Source organism: Myodes glareolus, chromosome 4, assembly GCF_982192425.1.
Source record: "Myodes glareolus chromosome 4, mMyoGla1.1, whole genome shotgun sequence".
Taxonomy (NCBI): Eukaryota; Metazoa; Chordata; class Mammalia; order Rodentia; family Cricetidae; genus Myodes; species Myodes glareolus.
In genome coordinates, this window is record NC_142029.1 from 7,093,557 (window position 1) to 7,111,719 (window position 18,163).

General features: G+C 43.8%; 1 protein-coding gene across 9 annotated transcripts in view; it reads left to right on the forward strand.

Moving 5' to 3' along the window:
• Rbms3 (RNA binding motif single stranded interacting protein 3) overlaps positions 1-18,163 on the forward strand; it is a 796,347-nt gene that overhangs the window by 10,063 nt on the left and 768,121 nt on the right. For all 9 annotated transcript variants that reach the window (XM_048423668.3, XM_048423677.3, XM_048423671.3 and 6 more), the window contains exon 2: positions 16,213-16,386. In XM_048423668.3, coding sequence (XP_048279625.1) covers positions 16,261-16,386 — 126 coding nt within the window. In that variant the 5' untranslated portion in view covers positions 16,213-16,260. The remainder of the gene's footprint in view (positions 1-16,212; positions 16,387-18,163) is intronic.

Sequence of the window (18,163 nt, forward strand, 5' to 3'; positions counted from 1 at the left end):
GGGCCTGTCAAGGCAGTGGTCCCTTGTTCATGAGTGGGTTTGCTTCTCTATGGAGATACAATGAAGATGACCCATGTGCTGTGGGATACTACACAGACTGCCAACTTCTGGCCAAGCATTGGACCTCTTTATATCCTTGCAAGCTGTGTGTGCAGACCGGTGTCCTAACTGCATGGTCAGCTGCTGTGGAGGAGAGAATGGCATCTATTGATGTCTTTAGCAGACCACACTGCCTGTGAGGTTTTTATCTCTTAGTATCTGGACTTTTCTTTCCTGGCTCTGTCAATGCCCCATTCATACCCTATTTATTCCATTGGGTTCTTCTTTTAATTCTTTGTTTGCTTTTTGGAGCCATGATAATTTCTCAAAATATTCTGAAATTATCATTTTGCTTTGTTTTACTATTCATTTTTCCCCTTGATACACTCTGGATAATGTTTCTTGACTTGTTTTATTTTCATAACCTTTATGTTTTCTTAATTTTATTTTTTTGAGAAATTCGTACATGAGAACTGACTGTTTCTTTATCACCCTCTTACCCTATCCTGTCCCTACTGCATCTCTTCCTCCCTCCCAAATCCATGACCTCTTCTTCTTTATTATTTATTCAGACACACACACACACACACACACACACACACACACACACACACAAACACATATACAAACAAACACAGAATTTTGGTTTTGAACCATTAGAAAAGTTTTTGTCCTGTAGAAATTTCTACTTCAAAAGTAGTTTTATTTATTTATTTTGATAAGTAGGTTTCTTTCAACGTGAGTCTTTGATTGACAGGCCTTGATCTCACCAGGTAGCCCAGGATGATCCGGAACCCCTCTGATCCTTACGTTCTGGAAGTCACCTGACATAGGGGATTCCATCCTCATATTCTGTGAAGCAACCTTTCACTGTTTTCTAGTGAAAGTTTATTCTACCATTTAAAAGTATTCAATTCATCTCCACTGAATTATAGGTGCTTTATCAGGAAATGGAACTTCCATGAATAAACTGCATACCCATCCGTCTAACATACACACACACACAGACACACAGACACACACACACACACACACACACACACACACACACACACACACGTGTGTGTGGAGCAGAGAAAGAGAATAATCATCATCGTCATTATTATGTAGCTAATAAATGACATGCCAAATAGAGATACATTCTTTATTTAAAATATTTAGAGACTGAATGTGTTTCAGCATTGCATAACACCCCACTCACCTAGCGCTTTGAAACAACACACTTTTATGATTTGAGGCCTGGTCTGGTATGATGTAATTGGATTGTCTGCTTGGCATGGCATAAGGCTAAAATCACCAATGTCACCCAGGGCCAAAGTTTCAGCTCAGGCTCAGTTTCTTTGCAAACTTTAGCTCCCGTCATGAGTAGGACTGATTAATATCTTTTCCTTCCTAGACCACTGCTGGGGAGCTCTTCTCCTCTACTCAAATCTTCCTAGCCATGTGGCCCTCTGTACCATTTGGCAGCTGTTTCTTCAAACTCAGTAGGAGATCTGACACCATTCAGCCATTTCTTTATGTGCTCTGCAGCCCCTGATTAAAAACAAGCCCCAGATACAAATTCAGTTGTGATACAACCTAACCAGGACAGTCTAATCCATCGTACCTGCCCTGGAGATGATCCCGGATGTGTGGACAGGGATGGTGGAGTTCACTGCGAAGTTCCCTCATGAAGGGTGGAGAGGTGCCTGAGGTGAGCACCTCTCTGAAGTCAGAGAGTACAGAGCAGCCTCTCTGGCAAGTGGCATTTAAACCTAGTTATGGACTTTATGGACGATGTTTTCTTTTTTTTTAAGCTATATTTTTTATTTTACCAGATGAAGGGACATCAAGTTCTATGTTTCAGTCAAGAACAGCTAAGCACATGCTAGAGATAGGGAGGCTGTGTAGCTGGGGCAGAGTGCCTGAGGTGGGTTCATTCAGGTCAGGACTGGCCAGGAAGGGCATCACAAGTCTTGAGTCATTTCCCCAATGGTGACTTGGCTATGTAAAGCCACACTGAAATTACCTATTTTCCCAAGCATGTGGTGTAAAGTTGAGATGCGTTTAGAAGACATATGTTGACATTCAATGCCCAGGCAACCTGAGACTCCTGGGATGGATGAGTGTTGGGGGAAAGGAAGGGAATGGTGACATTCCAAGTGCATTCTTAAAACACTGAGTGCAGATCATGTCGTTGCACTGCTATCCTCTGGAAGGGGAGGAATCACAATGCCAGGACACACATGCACACATAGAAGACACATTTCTTCATAATGCATCCAATTACACTAAAATATGCCAGATTTTTCGTCACATATCAACTCACGCAAACACACTTGCACACACTACCTGATCTTAATTATGATTTGTGTGACTTCTTTGCATTTAGTTTTTTATTGTTACATATTAGATTCTGTAATTTGGGACTTCAACATGACAGGAACCATGAGATTTGTTTCTTTAATTGGGCCACATATGTTTTCTTTTATGACATACGAAGCCAACTTTGCTGAGTCTACTTAGGCATCCCAAAGAAGAAGATGCCATAAAAATCTTCAAAATCAATATAATAAATCAGGGCTTCTAGCCAGAAGGCTTCCTGATGAAGCTGCTCTGCAGACCTGGCAGTTTTCTGACCGTGTAGACGCAGCCCCAGCCCATCCGTCTTCCTGACTCACACAGCAACTTTAAAAGTAATTTGTTGGATTTTGAGATATTGCCGGGCTCCTTTCCTGGATGTCTCAATGCGACTCCAAGATCTGACAGTCACACGCACTTTTTTCCCTTAGACTTTTCTCTGCCAGATTCCCTCTTTGCTACTCGAGACACCATCTGCTCTGCTTGCAGCGACAGAAGCGTCGCAAAGACTCTGTTGTCAATTTTGTTCCAATATCAAACAACTGCTGGTTTATTGTCAAGGCAGACATACATGCTAAAGCTCCTCGCCAACTCTCACTCATCCCATGATGGTCACATTCATTCCTACTCATGTGTGTGCACACTCATGTTTGTGCAAGTGGACTCAGGTGATATGGCACATGTGCCCATGGATGCACACTCATGTGGAGACCAGAATACAACTTCCACAGTAGTTCCTTAGATGCTGTCCATTTTGGCTTGTGTGTGTTTGCCATGTATGGTGGGGAGTGGTGACCATCAGTCACTTCCCCTGAATCTCGCCATCTTTTATTTCCTGCTGCGAACATAAGGACAATTCATAAATTAATTTCCAACCTTTTCTTTCAGAGACTTCTGTTTTCAGAACAATGTATCTGTTGCTTAGAAAGCACCAATCGCACATTTCAAAAGTTAGCAGTTTAGAATGGTCTTGGGCAAACTAGTGAGCTAAAGCTGGCCCGTGGCCTATTTTCAAAAATAAAGTTTTATTGGCACTCAGTGCCATAGCTTCATTTGTCAACTTGACGTATCTGGGAAGAGGGAACCACAGTTGAGGAATTGCTGCCATCAGATTGCCCTGTGGGCTTGTTTGTGGCGCAGATATTTCTGATTAATCTAGAGGACCCAGCCCACTGTGGATGATGTCATACTTAGACAGGTGGTCCTGAGCTGTGTAAGAAGGGTGGATGGGCATGAACCCAGAAGAATCTAGGAAGCAGCATTCCTCCATCCTCTGTTTCAATTGCTTTCTCCAGATTTCCACTTTGAGTGCTGGCTTCAAGAATTGTAAAATATGTGTGACAGTATAAGATATGAATATATTCATAAATATACACAAAAAATTGTGCAACTTAAAGTGATTAGAGTTCTTTTATGATAGTCAAACAGAAGACTAGTTAATATCTTCCCAAAAGTTAGAGATTTAGTAAGTCTTCACAGAACGCCTCACGTTTCAGTGGCCCATTTGGAAATTCAGAGAATGTGGCCTGAGAGGCGGTCAGAGGCAGCCTCTTGGTACACTCTCGCGAAGAATGCAAGCAGAATGCTGACTCGTGTTTAAACCCATCCCTTCCTACCTCTACCTGTGGGTGAGCTACTGCGCTAGGTGAGCTACCACACAGAAAGCTAAGCACAAATACTTGCTACTAAATTGTTTGATGGTACCAGCACATAGAAAACCCATAATGCTTCACAGTGTGGACCCAAGAGCATCAGAGAGAGGTGGCTTTGGGCAGGCGTCCTTGGAGGGAATGGATGAGGGGGTGGTGGCCACTGTGGTTGATGATGGACAGGACAGTTGCTGGGTTAGACCGATCCTTGTCACCTTGGTGTTCTCACACTGCAAGCAGCCTCAGTCTGGAATGGGTTTTATGGCTTCTGCCGAGGACATTGTTTTCTTAGAATGAAAACTTGAAGTTCTCGATGCCCTTTGCAGTGGGAGCGTAGTGAACGGTGCTATGATTAGAGGGAGTTAAAGCTAAAGACAGCCACTCACAGCCCTTTGCCATGCTTTGCAGCGGGAGGACAGTCATTTTATGGAATTTCTCACTTAAAAAAAAAACAAAACACTTCTTATGTTTTTGGTCAATGGGAATTAATTTTTTTTGGACATTGGACATAATTAAATCAGCTCATCACCTTAAAACTGTGAATAGCCTTAAACGCTCTGGTCTCTCAACTCCATTCATTTGTGTGGTTGCTGTGACTGACTTATCCAAACCCCCAGCACAGAGCTTTCTAAGTCTTGGCCCATGAACCTATGCCAAACATCAGTTTCATGTTCCCCTAAATGCCTGATTTCCTTATTAATTGCTATTCTCTATGAAGATAGAGGTGTATGTCTTTTTTACCCCTTGGTTGTAATTGCACCTGTACTCCATGGCTGGCCCACTACAGCCCCTCATTAAGTAGGTGTTGGGTGACTAACCAGATGGGTGATTCACAGGAGGCAGAGGTTATTAGAAGGAGGGCAGGTATAGAAAGAGCAGCTTCCTAACTCTGGGGCTGCTGTTGTTGAAGGTCCGGCATCAGGATTTTTCTTCAAGCAGCTTTACTATCAGTGTGAAGCTGTTTTAAAGGATGGTAGAGTCATTTCCCATTCATCTTATTGTCACTTTTATAGGCTGATTTCATTTGGGGGAATCAGCCCATTCCAGTCTCAGTTACTCTGGTGGTGTGGGACTATCCGCAGGGAACATTCTATGTGACTTTAACTTCCAGAACACTCAGGCAGTAGCTGTGGTGTGCCTGGGCTCATTGAGCATGCACTGAGCCAGGAGCAAGATGTGAAGAGCCGTCGGGTGTGAAAAGAAAAATGACTTCTGAGTGGTAAAGAAGTTAGTTTGTGCCAAGTTGGTTTCCTTTTTCGGTTTCACTTCTGTTTTTGTCTGTCTCCTTTCTGCTGTCCTGTTGACAGAGATTTCTGTCCTGCCTGGTCCCGCAGCTGTTCAGTTCCAAAGGAACACACAGAGGTCTACATTGATTATTAACTGGTTGGCCTATTAGCTCAGGCTTCTTATTAACTCTTATAATTTATATTACTCCCATTATTCTTGTCTGTGTTAGCCACGTGGCTTGGTACCTTTTATCAGTGAGGCATTCTCATCTTGCTTCCTCTATGTCTGGGTGATGACGGCAGACTGAACCTTTCCTCTTTCAGAATTCTCCTGTTCTGGTTGCCCTGCTTCTACTGCCTGCCTGATAGCCCTGCCTATGCTTTCTGCTTGGCTACTTGGCCAATCAGTGTTTTATTAAAATACAAGTGACAAATCTTTCCAAAATACAAGACAATTATCACATAGCACTGTTCTTCTGTCCCTTGCTTTCCTCCTCAAGCCTTCCCCTCATCCTTCCTTGTCTTTCATCTACAAGGGTAAAAAGGACCTTGAAAGAGAACAATGGAGAGAAAGAGGAGAGAATGCCTCCATAAATTCTAGTCCCCAAGCAAGGTTATATGTCTCTTTTGCTTTTTTTTAAGAAATTAAAAATATGCTTGTGGAAGTATCTTAGACAAACTACTTGCTTTGCAAGTGCAAGGACCTGGGTTCAGTTCCCATAACTCATGTTGAAAAGTCAGGCTTGACAGCATGGCCTTGCAATCCCAGCACAGGGCAGGCAAGGAAAAGTGGGTCCCTGAGACTCACGGGCCCATCATCTAGTCCACACGACAGGTGCTAGGCTGGAGACATCCTGTCTCAGAAAGAAGGCACTAAGTGGGTTCCCCCTGAGCAATGACACGAGTTTGACCTCTGACTCCATGGCATTCAAGACACTTTTGCTTAAGTTTCAGCTTATTCAGTGTCGTGAAAATGCTCTAAGGTAGTGTCTGTTGGTCCAACTATACAGGTAAGAAAGCGAAGGAAACAATGCAGAAGGGCGGGGCTTCTGTACTGGCTGAACAGTATAAAGGGCTGGAGAAGGCCAAGCTTGCTGTGATTATTGCAGCCTGGGTTTAGAGACCCTTTCTCTCACTGTTTCTCTTCTCTATGTGTCCTTTTACTTTTAATTCTTATTTAATTAGTGCTCTCTCTCTCTCTCTCTCTCTCTCTCTTTCTCTCTTTCTCTCTTTCTCTCTTTCTCTCTTTCTCTCGTTCTTGCTCTCTCTATTCCTGTGATTTGAATTAAGGCCATCTGGCTGTGTGGCCCTGTGCCTTTACAAGATAAACCCACCTCTCTTTTTCCCTTCATGTTTTCTTGGAAAACGATCTCATGTACCTCTTTTCATTTTAATCCCCTCGGCTGAACAGCGAACAGAGGTTTTCAAAATAGATAAAGGCGATATTCGTTTGAATCCAAGCTTCTCTGCATCTCCATGATACCAACTGGATCATTGCCTCAGGGGTGCAGGGGTGTCCTCCTAGTCTCCAGGGTTCCATGGTTGCAGGAAGTGGGATGTGATGTGTCACAACACTTCCTCTCACTCCGCTCTCAGGCTCTCAGGGAGGCTCCCAAGGTATGGAGTGGCAATTGTCAATTTGTAGGAAAGAGTCTGGTCCCGTGGGGTGAGCCCAAAGCGACCTGGTCCAGGTAGATTCAGGTTAGAGGGCTTACCTAACAGTCCATTTTCTGTCTAGACCATTGCTGTGGGGGCTGCATATATCCAATATAGTTTGCCAGGACCTCAAACAGGTCTAGTAGAACATGTGAAAGGTTCTACCACTTTCTACTTAATTAATTGGCTTATTTGTCTATTTCCTGTGTGTTTTGTATGTGCACCTGAGCGCACAGGTATCGATCCTGCATAGCTCTCTGCCGTGTTAATTAATTGACTTATTTGTCTATTTCCTGTGTGTTTTGTATGTGCACCTGAGCGCACAGGTATCGATCCTGCATAGCTCTCTGCTGTGTCACCTTGAGTTCTCTCATGCAGCCACAAGTCCTCCACTGGAGCTAGACTGATTGCTGGGGCAGCAAACTCCTGGGAAACTCTTGTATCAGCACCCCTGTACTGGCTAGTTTCATGTCATCTCGACACAAGCTATCATCACCCGAGAGAAAGGAACCTCAACTGGGTCAAATGCTTTCATACGATCTGGCAGCAGGCAAGTCTGGAGGCATTTTCTTAGTTAGTATATGATGTGGAAGGGCCCAGTCTATTGCAGTTGGGGCAACCCTTGGGCCGGTGGCCCTGGGTTCTATAAGAAAGCAGGCTGGGTAAACCTTGTAAACAGGCTAATAAGCACCACCCCTCTATCACCTCGGCATCAGCTCCTGCCTCCAGTTCTGTCCTTCTTTCCTTCCATCAACAAGTGATATAGAAGTGTAAGCCAAATGAACCCTTCCCTCCCCAACTTACTTTTGGTCATTGTGTTTATCCCAGCAGTTGTAATCCTAATGAAAGTAGTATCATGCTGATGTTGCAGGCATCCACAGCTACATCTGGTTTATATGGAGGTGCTTGCCGATTCAAATGGAATCCTAATGCTTCCATAGCAGGGACACTCATACACTGAGCCATCTCCTCAGACTCAATGCTACCCTTCAACGTGCTAAAAATAGGGACCTTAGGTACCCTAGGATACTTGTGAACTCGGTCCAACACAAATTTGTAAATGGCCATGTCATATTGCAGTGTAAAAAGATTGGACACACTCGAAGCCGAAATACCACAGGCACAATACTACTAAGTGTCCCAAAGCACTGTGTTTTAAGACAATTTTGTAAAGGCTGTGGAGGGGGGCACCTCTGATCTTATGCTCACATGTCATAAAGCAAGCCATATCAAGGAAGAGAAAGACAGTTTTATTGTTAGGGGAGGAACAATAACAAGACACTTTCCTCTCTTCAGAGAGGCAAATGTGGCACTAGGCAAGGCAGTCCCGTTGGAGGAATGTAAGAGACGATATGCCAAGGAAGAGACTACACGATTGCCGCTCCTCAGGCTGGGGCTGTGATTGAGCTAAAAGGTTCCCTTCAGTTCCTTGTGCAGCCTCCTTGTGAGTGGCGTGATTTAGATCCCTTTAAAAGGATTTGTTTGAAAGAAAACTCCTTAGACCATAGGGCCAGTTTGTCGCTCCCTCTATCCAGCCTTTGTAAGGGAACAAAGTCACCTCTTGTCCCCACACGGGGTGCAAAGAGAGGTTTGGTGTGGGTTTTACTGCCCATTCAGGCTCCCCATTCATCTGTTATAAGGGAAATCTTCAGAAGCCACCCAGCAGGAATCCTTTGCTTGGGGCACAGGGTGCGGAGGGAATCTTTGAAAAAAACCTATTGAGACTCTTAAGTTGTTGGGAAGAAAGTGTCCTCTTTGGACTTCCTTATTGGCAATACGGGAAATAAACACACACAGGAAACGATTTAGCCTCTCTGTGAACTTCATGTTAACATCTGTTTATCTAAAAATCCACTGTGGATGCTTGAAAATGTTGGTATGTGGGCAAATGCATGTATGTGTGTATTGTATGTGAATTTATGTATGTGTGTGTACATACATGTACAATGTTTATGCAGGCTGCTGCAAAAATATCCATGTTGGATGACTATTATAAAAATATATGGGTCTAGATAATTTTTATGTTATTTTTAGCTGTAGAAGCTTGCTATTGATGCACAAACAGATACTATTTTTTAACCAGGTGTCAGTATGTAGCCCAGGTTGGCCTTGGATTCTCAGTGGTTTTGCAACCTCACTCTCCCCTGCACATACATACACATATGAAGCTACATATGCACACACACAGATACACATGCCCTCATGTAGCCGCAGCTGGCCTCTAATTCATTATGTCCTTAGAGATAACTTTGAACCCTCCTCTTGCCTTTGTCCCTTGAGTGGAGTGTGACCAAACACCTAATACAATCTGGAAATGCTGAATTGGTGACGAAGATAACCGTATATTTTACAGTGGAACGTGAAGGAATGTGACAGAAGAAGCTCCGTGGGAGTGTTAGAAAAGGAACCCCAATCAAGCCAGAGTAGGGAAAGGGGGTGTCCCTGTAGTGATGTCCAGAACCCTGCACGCCGTGTGATTGTCTTTATTGGACCTGGAGAGCCAGCCTCTCTCAGCACATGGGCTCTCCCTCTGCTGCTGCTCTCCGCAGTGTTCCTCCTCATCTGCCCAGTGAGTGGTCACCGAACTGCAGTTTCTCTCAGGGCCGCCTAAGCAGAAAAGATGCTCATATTCGAGAAAAGGACTAGCATATGGTGTTTGAGACCTACAAGAACCGGAGTCCAAAATGAAGAGAGCAGCTCTGGGATATTCCCTCTGTCTCTTTACCTTTCGGCAGTCTCCTGTCCTCTCTTTCCCCTAATCTCACACCCACTCCGTTAGAACCTTCTCTCCTTAGTTCAGATACCCAGTATAGATATGTGGCTCACTATGGGCTGCGTCTGTTTTTCCAGGAGACTTCTGGTTCGGATGGGCCAGTTCAGGAGACAGCTTGCCTCTGCCAGGCTCAAGTTGAGATGTCAACTGCAATGAGTAAATCTTCCAAGGAACTGGATGAGAAGGAGTCGGGAATGCTAGCAGAACTTCCAAAGCTAGGGGACATTCTGCTGCACTTGCTATCTATGAATCGACCCAGTGACTACAGACAATTTATTCTGCAGACTTTTATGTTATTTACTAAACAAATATAAATTTTTCCCGAAGACTAACTTAGCAGTATTTTAAGCTACCACTAGAATGCACCCAAAACCATTTCAATGTGACCTTATTGACTATTTCTGGAATTATCTTGAAATTTCTGTCTGCTGAGGAATATTGATGATAGCAAACATCTTCTTGTTGCTTTTTTTCTGTTTGAACCCGGGAATGGCTGTATCCATAACAGTGGCATCCCTAGCCAGGTCCTAGCAATGTGGAAGGGACTCAAATGTGGGCAAGTCTGGTTGACAATGACGTCATGACTGATAATTGAAGTTGACAGGTTCAGTACTGCTACTGACTGTGATGATGTAGAACACTATCCTCCCAACATGACAGCACCAGCATCTTCATCAACGCACTAGGATACTTAACAAAAGGCCCCCAGCAGCTGAGCCCTGTTGATGTTTCCCCATAGACACGGGTGGGGATGATCTTAAGAGCCCAGCCACTCAGCTTACTCCACCCCCTCCCAGTTGTTTGTAGTTTTACCCAAGCTACACAGGTTTTCTGACCTTGGGAGCCAGTAAGGTATAACTGAAGAGAAACTCCATCTATGCAGACCCTTATGGGAGGGTCATCATCCATACTGGGGTGGGACTTTCCAGTGGTACAGCTATTTGGGGGTTACGTACGTTCAGTAAGTAAGCCTAATCAAAGCATTGACTCTCCCAGCTGGACTCAGATTGGACTCTTAACATCGCTCGGTCTTCGATGCTCTGTCATTATTGTCATATATGGTGAGTAGCCATCTGTTGGTCTCCCCAGGAAAACCTCGTACAACACAAGACAATCATATCACCAACAAGGGGAGGAGTCAGTAAAGAGAATGGCTCACATGCCTCTGTCTCGCAACAATCTTTTTGAAACTTTAAGTTTTTCTATCAACCCTCTTTTTCTTGTTGCTTCCTTTCATACTTTCTATCTCTCCCCACCTCTTCTTCTCTTCCTCCCCTCTCCTTCCCCTTTTCCTCCCTCCCTCCTTCATTCATTCCCTTCCTTCCCTTGTCCTTCCTCCCTCCCTTCCTTTTTTCCTCCTTCCTTTCTTGCTCTCCTTCTTTTCTCTCAAATCTCTTTCTTATAGATGACATACCATGTAGCCCAAGTTGGCCTTGAACTCACTATTTTAACTCTGAGGGTGACCTTGGACTTCCTACCCTTCTGCCTCCACTTCCTGAGTGCTGAATTTCAGGAATGTGTTCCCTCCCACACTCGGTTTATATGGCAGTGGAAATGGAAACCCAGGGCTTCTGACTTGCTAAGCAATCAGACTACCAGCCGCGCTAAGTCCCCAGCCCCTACACTACTCCTTTCCTGAGTGTTTTTCCTTTCTGCTTTCTGCTTCCTCTTTTACTAGTATTGACAGCATGAATAGCACCACCATTGCCTCTGGAAGCAGAGGAGAGAGCTCTTTTGTCCATTGGTCCATTTCATTCTCTTCACCAGGCCTGACCCCGGACCTGGCAGACACAGCGGCAGAGCTGCCAGCTCTTGGCTATGTGAAAGCCCTTTGTCCAGCCTCTTTGCTCTTTCCACTGGCTTCCTGCCTTTGGGCTGTCACATGCTCCCTGGCATGGCTCACAGAGGGTGTGCCAAGGAGAGGAATGATAGTGGGGCTCAGATTAGCCAATTCCAGGGTCCAGGAAATGAGGTTCTCTGGATGACAGGGCCTCTGGATTCCAAGCCATTCCTTCCCTTTGTTATCTTTGCAGATTCATGCAACACTGCCTTTACAACAGTGCAAGTTTTTCTTTGATTGAAATGCAATTAAGACACAGTAAAGGGCAGAGGTGCTAACTGTTCACTTTGATGAGTGCTGGCAATTGTGTGCATCCATACAGTGGTCCCCAAATAAGACAGCAAATATTTTTGTTCCCATGGAAAATTCTTACTTTCCTTCTGAATCAATTCCCTTTAAACCAGCTCAACAATCACTTTCTGGTTTCTTTTCTTATATGCCATGTGTTTTTCTGCTTTATGGAAATAAGTATTTTCATATAATATATTCTGATCAGTTTCCCTTCCCTTTCTCCTTCCAGACTGTCCTCACACAACCCCCCCACCTATCCAACTCAATGCCCTCTTTCTCTCTCTCTCTTTAGAGAAAACAGCAGGAAAATTTAAAAAGAGGAAAGGCACAAGATACACACACACACACACACAAGATAAAAGCACAAAATGGGAGACTATAATATCTAAGCCAAAGACTAATAAAGTAAACAATGCCCAAACAAAGCATTGGGATGCTTTGTTATTTGTGAGATACCCCCATAAAGAAATCTCCAAAATTACCAGTGAGTTGATTTTGTGTTGGCTACTGCTAGGTGTGTGGCCTCGCCCTTAAGGAACGCTTATACTCAGTGAGACTCCATGGGAGAGGACCAATCCTTCCTGTGTAAGTGGTTGCCAGTTGGATAGCTCCTTGGTTAGGAATGACTACTTATGCACATATACTGTTTTTCATTTCAGACCTTATATAAATGATATCATATATGCTATTCTTCTCTTCCTGTCATCTTCAATTTGTTATGATTTTGGTGTGTACCAGGAATCTTTTCATATTGATAGCTAAAAAGTATCCCATACTATAAATATATCTCAATCAAAAAAACCTATTCTTCCATTTGTAGCTTGAAGACAGTTTCCAAGTTGGAGATATTGTGAATAAACCAATTGTCATCTTTTAAAATAATATTTTAGTTATTCTTTAGACTCTCAAGCATATATACAACATACTTTGATTTTATCTATTCCCCTCTTTCCTGTTTGAATTCCCTGAAATTTCTGCTCCTAACATCATGTCCTTATCTGTTTTTAAAAATATCCCACTGAGTTCAGTTAGCGTACACACATAGGTGTGGGACTGTCCACTGGAGCATGGACAGCCTACCATTGGCCACACCCCTAAACATGAATTCTATTCCCGCTCCTAGCAGCCATCAACTGTCAGTAGTTCCTCAAAGGATGGGGCCTTGGGAGCCCCTCCCCCAGGCGTGCTAGTTCGATTGGTTTGATGCCATGCATGTCATGTGCAGGTAAACAGAGCCGCTGTGCATTCTTGAGTGCCCCAGTCATGTCCCGCCCGGAAGACAGCATCACACAGCAGGAATCCTCAAGCCCTCCTACTCCTACCTGCTTTCCAGCCCTTCTTCCACAACGTCCTTGAACGTCCTTGAACCTTCTGGGCATGGCTGGTTTGAGACGGAAGTCTTATTTAGTGTTGAGCACCTGGTCACTTATTCTCGGCATGCTGACCGCGAAGGAATCTCTGCATTAACTGCTGACCATCACAAAAGGAAGTTTTTCTGCCTAAGCTTGAGAGTTGGATAGATCTGTCAGAATAAACATGAAATAATTAGAAGGCAGTTTGGCATGACCATTTAGCAAAATAATAATAGCTTCCCCACTAATCCTATTCATAGAAAATCTTACTGTATTTATGAGCTTTCTTTTGGGAGAAAGACAAAGGGTACAATTGTTGGCTCATACTGTGGAAGTATGATTCATTTTTTCACACCACACACACACACACACACAGAGAGAGAGAGAGAGAGAGAGAGAGAGTTCTCCAAAGTAGTTGTGCTAAGTGCTCTTCTCACTAGCAGTATGTAAAGGCCCATAAACACATGCCAACATATAGTGTTGTTGCTCATTTTAATCTTTTTCACTCTGGTTTGAGCTGGTAAAGACCTAGTATATTGTTGCAGTGTTCCTTTACATTTTCCTCATGCCCAGCCCACTAGTCATCCCAGTGTCTGCTTTCTTTTCTTTTCTTTCTTTTTTTTTTTTGTACATTACCTTTCAGATTGTTAATGGCAGGATAATCTAGTCAATTGACAATGTTTTAAAGCCCTTGTTCTCGTTTAAAAGGAAAAGTATGGACACCTAGTGTTTTATGTAAGATACAGAGATCTGGCAATCCTTTTGTAATAGATACTATTACATAGAAGGACCCAGTAATTGCCTTTAAGGCATCAGTTAGGGTAAAATTAGAAGGGAAAGAGGGGTCAAGAGACATTAATATGCTAAAAAAAATGTACTGAACATTTGTCAGCTCAGAGAAACACTGTAAAGGCATGCTTGCAGGAAGTCCAACGCTGGTGTCGTGTTGTGGAGGGTCTGTCAAGGCTGAGGGTGGCAGGCCTTCTTTCCATTTCAGCGGTTGTGTTGGGAACTGATGGAGCCCTTAACTACAGAGAGGGACTAGAGAGGACAAAACAGTTTAAGAACTACTGAAACTTTTCAAAAGGATTCAGTGACACTGGTCATTGACACTGGATTTGAGTCAACAATGCTAAGACTTCCAAGCAGTTGGTTTCAAAATGTATCTGTGATGTTTTTGAAAAGTTAGTTAGTTATGGGGAAAAGAAAAGTTTAGAGTACAGCAGTTAACCCACTGAATTGTGTGTATGATAATTTAAATTTCGGTCTCCTTTGGGTGATCAACGGCTATATATCCTATCCAGCAGATAGTTTACAACTGGGGGATGGAATTTAGGAGAAAGTAAACTACATAACTGCTCTCTGGTTGTGTGTGTGTGTGTGTGTGTGTGTGTGTGTGTGTGTGTGTGTATGCATACATGTATACACCCCCCCCTGCACACACAGAGAGAATAGATAAGAATAATGACACCAGATAAGAGACACAGCTTGAGTGTGAATGTTACAACAGATGGGGAACAGGATGTGGAGAAGAATGACCACCATGCCTGCCCTGCGGTCACTGAGAGAATGACCACCATTACTGAACGAGGAGAGGAGCACAGTTACTGACTTCCCTGTATAGAAAGTATCAGGTTTCTGACTCGTGGAAATGTGGAAACAAGAACCTAACCATGGACTAGACGGAGTCATGAAGGAGCTACTGAGGGTGATGATTTCCAGGGGCCAGGAAGTGAAGCTGTTTTGAAGCCAAAGGAAGTTTAGGGGTAGGATCCTTTCTCTGCACCTAGCTTTTATGGGGGTTCTGGAAATCTAAACTCGGGTCCTCATGCTTGTGTGGTAAACCCTTTACTGACTAAGCCATCACTTAGTCCCTTGGTAAATATGCCTTAGGAATATGTCTGCATTTCTTATTGACTTTTGACCTCTGTGGACCACACAAGGTGGCTATCACGACAATGGGTGAGGGGCATGGTGTTTCGTGATTCTGTAATTTAAATGGTTTTCCTTTTAAAGGGCTGACTTACTCTCCAGGTCTAGTTATCCCAAGGTGCTAAGAGCTATCCTCAAAAAAAAAAAAATGTTAATCTAGGTATCTGATATCAGAACCTAGCCCACCAGGAACTCGGGATCTCAGATGCAAGCTTCTTCCCCACTGGATTTACAGAATATAATAGCAATATGATTAGCACATTTTCCCTGTGATTGAGTTGGCAAGCGCCATGGATTTATAAATAGAATTTATTGTGGAAGCCACTCTGCTGCTGGGGTAAGTGGTTCTCACAATCTGATGATAGAGAATGCTCTCTGAAAAGAAACCATTATATGCCTCCTGTGCTGTGGCCGTCCGAGGACAAAGGAGATAGCAAGGGACTTTTGTTTTCCATATATTTTACCCTGTATGTCATTGTGATCAGCCATCTTGACATCTGGGGAATTAATATTTTACCACTCTTCCACTTTCAGTGACATGGGTCAAGCAGGTTGGACAGAAACGGCCACTTGAGGCCCTGCATCATGTTGCTATCTTGAGGTGGCACAAAAGCAAACTGCTGGAGAGTGCCCAGACTTCTGCTGGTGTCTCCCCGGGACAGCAATAGACCCACGAAATATGAAGGCCACTTAGAGTGGGGCAGCAGTCTGTGTTTCAGTCTGATCCTCCTACTCAAATTCTGATTTATCACATGAGATTTATCAATGACCACTGTGCGGAAGGTCATTTATGTAGTGGAAGGTAGGGTTGTTGCTGTCCTCACCAAAGCATTACTCATTTCTAAAGGACGGAGTTGCACGTTGTAGCTAGGGGGAAAATGGTTTTGAAGCAATCAGTGTCAATGAGGTTCCGTGCTTGGCAATCCAGGCAAAACTGTTATACAGGGGAAAGTTTTCATCTCAATCACAAGAGTAGTCAATGTTTCTTCCACTGCCAGCAGCCATTTCCAAGGCTAGCTGAGTTGTCTGCCCTGTCCACACGGAAGAATGCATGATACTATAGAGCTGGCTTGCCCAGAGCTGTCCTTACACCACATCTCTTTCTCCTCCACAGTCTAACTCCACAGTGAGAGCCTATCAGACGAGCAAGTCACGAGTGACCATGAGCCCTGGCTTCAGCTCCCAATGGAGCAGCAGCCAACCCGCCTGGAACACATGCTCCTTCCCAAGAGCGAGCTTGCACTACCAGTCTCATGCCAGCTACACCTACTGCACTGGGCACCCTGCGGTAAGTACCCCACCTCTCTGTGTTCGGATGCTCCGCGCAGTTTTATTTTAGGTCGGTCTTTCTGTGAGATGATGGCTGTTTTCCTCTTGAGCAAAATAGGTGGGCAATGGGAATGTCTTAAGCAGTTAGAGGGTAAATGTTTGGATGACCTCTGGTGACAGTTGATATTTTATTCAAAGTTGCTCCTAGGTGGTACAGTTTACCACGGTTTTCAGATTGGTACGCTGGGGAGACTGAGTGTGTGGCTATTTCTGGTTTGATTCTTCCGGCTTCCTCTTAGCTGTTGGTTAAGAATCTAGTTGGTCACTGTTGTGCTAGGGGGAAGAAAGAGTCTTAGAATGAGAGAAAAGTTAGAGGATCCTGGACACTCACACTTTCCTCCCTGGTCTTTTAGACGTATTTGTACAAATGTAAACAGACAGAAATATTTTTCAGCTACCACTACTTAGAGCTCTGGTTGTTGGTATAAATGCCTTAAAGGGCAGGGAAAATAAACCCTAGTCAAGGAAAAGAAAACTCATGGAATCTGAGAACCTTCTAGAATAAGGAGTCTGTTTTTGCTGCCATGTCTTTCTTGTGACTTAATTGAACCACGGTAAGGTTTCTGTGTTATTGCAAACTGCATTGTGTGTCCTTGAAAAAGACTGTGGTAGCTGCTCACGGTGGGTGGGGGATCTCTGCTGACCACTAGAGGGCTGAACACAGTTCTGGGCAGGGTTCTTAGTGCATCCTCTGGCTGGTCAGCTCTGGTAGAGTGGGATCTGCAGCCATTTAAAGGTTGATTAGAGTCTCCTATTCCCGGTCACCACTTCATGAAGTTATAAAGTAAGGACACATGAGAGATGTCTCAGGTGATTTGTTCAAACTGAGAGTTAGTATGACTTAGATCGAAAGCAATGGGGAAATTGTCATTTAAGTTGTAGGGAACTCTTGATTCAGGGAGTAGACTTTTGGCATCTGGTTAACATGTGAAAGGCTCTATACATGAGAAGATGGAAGGCAGCTCTGTTAATCCACTGCTCTTATAGCTTACATCCAGCCCTGGGTTCAGTTCCCGGCACTGCGTACACCAGACATGGTGGTGCCCAGTTGTGATTCCGACACTTGGGATGTGGTGGCAGGAGGTCATCCTCAACTATAAGTAATTATATGAATAAACGAATGATTCAATAAACAAATAAGAATACATGCATGAGGGTAGTTTTAGGTATTTTTAAATAGCTTGTAAGAAGATCTTTAATAACTGTCCTTATTCTTTCATCAAAATCAGCGTTATTATTCACTTATAATTATTCACTATTATTATGTTCTTCCTGTCTAAAGAATGGTGGAAACTAGTGCTTCACACACACACACACACACACACACACACACACACACACACACAAAGGTAAAAAGAAGCAAATGAATAAGAACAGTATTTAGCAGTGGTAAACCCAATGCAGAGACTCACTCTAGATTGATGTGTTGGAAAAAAGAGTGGGTGCTGCTTTGAGATTAGGTGGGTAGGTAAGTTATTCTCTGGACTCAAGGTAAGTGACAAGGACGGGTGTCAGTGCTGAGCTCAGAAGAAAGAAAAACCCAAGCAGGAAACCGTTCACATGAAGGAGCCTGAAGAGAGGAGAATAGAAGAAAGGTAAGGTCAGAGAGAAAGGGGGCAGCCACATTAGTTAGGGTTACTATTGCTGTAATGAAACACCATGACCAAATGCAAGCAAGGGTTTATTTTGCTTACACTTCTAGATCACAGTCCATCACTGAAGGAAGTCAGGGAAGG